Here is a 3,521-nt window from a genome sequence, read left to right as displayed (position 1 = left end):
TGGGACTGAAGGAAATGTATATTTAGTAGGCCGGGCGAAATTTCGGCAGCCTTTTTGTTTAGTTTCGGATTTGGGCATTTCGACGGTTGAAACACCAAATCTGAAATGAAACGCAGGGCTCTGAAACAAAATGGGACATCCAAAACATTTTGGAAAATTTCTAAAATAATTCAGATGTTTCTGAAACGTTTCGGAGGTCTTTTGAGCTGTTTTGAAGGTGGGCTTGCAGGGAAAGGGGGGGGGGGGGCAGGGGGAAGGACTGCCCTGATATTGACATCTGTAGCTAGCCAGTGACAATGATCTGTCCCTGAGGTTCCTTCCAACCCCAGTGCTGGGGAGTCAAACCGGGTGCTGGAGAATTGAACTGGGGGTTGGGGGAATGTTCAGATACCTGAACATTTTCCCCCAGTTCCGGGTTCGATTTCCCCAGCTCCCCAATCTTTCCCCCAGCTCTCTGATCACTTCTCCTAGTTTTTCCCAGGGGACAAAGCCCCCCGGATGATGCAGGGTGACAGCAGGCTACTGCTGCCAGCTGGGGATGGCGGCAGCTCTGGGCTATTTCCCTAGCTGGCAGCAGCAGCTTGCTGAAACCCCACATGTAGATCTGGGGGCCGTGCCCCCAGGTAGGAGTTGAGGGGATGATCAGAGCTGGGAATTGAACGAGGAGCTCCAGCTGACTGCTGGAACCACCCCAGGTCCCATACAGCGCATGCCCTGCCGAGCTGTGTTGCACCCACACAATGGAGCAGCTGCCACACGGGGGTGGGGGGTGATCCCTGCTAAGCTGGGGGGCTCTGCCATGAGCCCTCAGAGGCCCCAGTCACCACTGCTAGAGCTGGTGACTGTAGGTTTAGTTTTTGTTTTTGTTTTTTTTAAAGCTTTGCACTCACTGGCTGCGGAGCATGCAAATGACAGCATGCTGCTGCTGCCGGCTGGAGTCGGCGCCAGCACCCAAGTCTGTCTGGTGCAGCCTGTGCTGAGTGCCAGGAAGAACCCAGTGCTGGTGCTGGCCCCAGCCAGCAGCGACAGCTTACTGTCATCCTGCATGCAGTTCTGGGGACCCGCACCCCCCAGGAGGGCTGTGGGGGTTGTGCCAGACTCCCCCACCCCCAGATCTGCATGCGGGATGACAGCATGCTGCTGCTGCCGGCAAGAGATACTAGTTTTGCTTTGAACAGTTTTCAGGTGCAGTTTCCCAGAAACCCTTGCAAGTTTCACATGAATCAGGCAAGAAATGGCAAAAGTTATAGGCGGTTTTGTGATTCCTCATTATAGCCTATGACAGGAACACTGTTGAAATTCCGAAACAGCTCCAAAACAGTTTAGGCCGAAACGAAATGGGACGGTGATTCAAAACGCCGAAACGAATTGCTGTCCCTCTGAAACACCATGTGACAGGGCACTATTGGTGCCTGCCACTTTAAGGGCTGAGTCAGATATCCAGCAGGTGCCTGATAGCAGCAGCCATTTTGAAACCCTAGTATATAAAGACTGCAGTCTGCTGCTGCCAGCCAGGCAGACACATTGCGTAGCTGAGCTGCAGCAGAAACAACCCAGGAGGTAAGGGCAAGAGCTTATGGGGATGGCTATGAGTCTCTTGGCCCTGGGCATGACCTAAAACTGCACCCTGCTGGGGATGGGTGGCTTGCTGGGGCTCCTAGTGGCGTGGGAGCCCCCAGGAAATGCCAGGCTAGTTACCACCCTGGTGAAAGGCGGGTCAGGGCGCCTTAATAACCTCAACTCCCACAACTGGGTGGGTAACCCCATAGTAGGGCCGAGAAGGCAGACCCATGAGAGCGAGTGGGCTAGATGCTCAGGAACCCTGACTTGAGGTACCCTCAACTGGTCAATGCTGGGGCCAGGACCAGAAGGGTCAAAAGGGCCAAGGGCCTGGGGTTTCGACTGGCCTTGGAGGTGAGGCCAGGCCCTGTGTGGCCAAAGGTCCTGGAGGGGCCACACCCAAGAGGGGGAAGAGTACAGGGAGCTAGGTAGCCCAGAATGAGGGCAGAGTAGGCCACCTGATGGGAGGGATCCAGTTAGGGTCCAGACTGGAGGATCATGGGGCCCAGTGTGGGGCCAGAGATGCTAAGAACATTGATGCCATCTGCGAGGCATGGACTGTGATGATGGGGAGGTTGGAGCCACAGATAACACTCCCTGACATCGGGGCAGTAATGGGCAGCTTCCCATGGTATACCATCAGTTTATGAGAACAGCAAAGTCGTGGCAGGTGAGACTGGGCGACTGCCCCATAGAGACAGATTGCCGGGCTGGCAGGAGATCTGGCCCCAAGAGCTGCCCTGTCACACGCTGAATCCGAAACGAAACAAAACACAGCAGTTTTGGACAGCCTTATGAAACATCGAAACAAAACACTGTCCCTCCAAAGCACTGAATCTGAAACTGAAATGAAACGCAGGCGTTTCTCACAGCCCTAGGCACTCAGGATCAGGAAGAGACTGTTGCTGGAATGACCCCAGTGCCTCTGGAAAGAAGGTAGAAAAAATGTTTAGCTTTCCTCAGCTAGAGAGAAAATTATTCCTTAAGAGACCTTGTAAGGTTAAAGAGATTTTTCAAGGCCTGTCAATGACTGTGGGAAAAATCTCCTGTTAATAGAACTAAAGTTTTTTGTTTTTCCTGGCTAATAGTCACTGTAGAGCATGGCTAATGCAATGAAGTGTAAAATATTTGAACACTACATGGTATTGTCCTGCTGTTAAAAATTGGTGGGAAGGAGGTACACTTTATAATACTGAGATTTAAGACAACAAATATATATTGTGTATATATACAGTAGTCTTAAGTCCTTTTGTTTTATGTTCTTGAACTACCTGTTCTTTTTTCACTTTTAAATCACAGGTGAAAATAAAATGACCATTTCTGAATCCTGCATTAGTGACCAGCTTGACTTGTTAGAGAAATGGACAGATAATCCAGATTATTTAAAACGCCAAGTTGGATTCTGTGCCCAGTGGAGTTTAGACAATCTATGTAAGTATAAGTAGCAGGGGCATGGATTAATTTATTCTAGACAGTTGGGAGTTGCATCTGTATTTTGGGTACAGATGTACCATGTTTAGTACAAACATTTATCAGTAATCTAGCTGGTCATATTTGTATATATAAATCTTAGTTGCGTATGTAATTGCACTCAGAAGTTAGGTGAATAAATTCATTCTCTGGTTAAAACCCCCAAAATCTGCATTTTTTCCATGATTAAAATGAAATGACACTAGAGTGTGTGAGTGTGTGTGTATAGATGTATATAGGTATCAGTTGAGTACAGTGTTTTATTGATATATTTACAATTTTAAAGTCATTTGGAAGCCTACCAGTGCCTCAATTATTATAATAAAGTAAATTCTAAATATCTGTATATTTTTCTGTTTGATTTTTTTTGTTTGTTTGTTTGTTTGTTTGTTTGTTTTTTATCATGGAAAATGGGAGCTCCCCCTGCTGCCTTCAAACATGAAGACGCGGGTCCAACTGTGCGCCGTCGCGCCCCCCCCCGCCCCCCCCCC

At 48.9% G+C, this 3,521-nt stretch overlaps 1 protein-coding gene across 7 annotated transcripts in view; it reads left to right on the top strand.

Moving 5' to 3' along the window:
- The window catches only part of RSPRY1 (ring finger and SPRY domain containing 1), a 77,417-nt gene that overhangs the window by 54,150 nt on the left and 19,746 nt on the right, over positions 1-3,521 (top strand). For all 7 annotated transcript variants that reach the window (XM_025212705.1, XM_006031023.3, XM_006031024.3 and 4 more), the window contains one exon: positions 2,860-2,991. In XM_025212705.1, coding sequence (XP_025068490.1) covers positions 2,860-2,991 — 132 coding nt within the window. The remainder of the gene's footprint in view (positions 1-2,859; positions 2,992-3,521) is intronic.

Source organism: Alligator sinensis, unplaced genomic scaffold (genome assembly GCF_000455745.1).
Source record: "Alligator sinensis unplaced genomic scaffold, ASM45574v1 scaffold1000_1, whole genome shotgun sequence".
Taxonomy (NCBI): Eukaryota; Metazoa; Chordata; order Crocodylia; family Alligatoridae; genus Alligator; species Alligator sinensis.
Note: the sequence above shows the minus strand (reverse complement) of the source record. Positions and strands in the feature narration are given on the sequence as shown.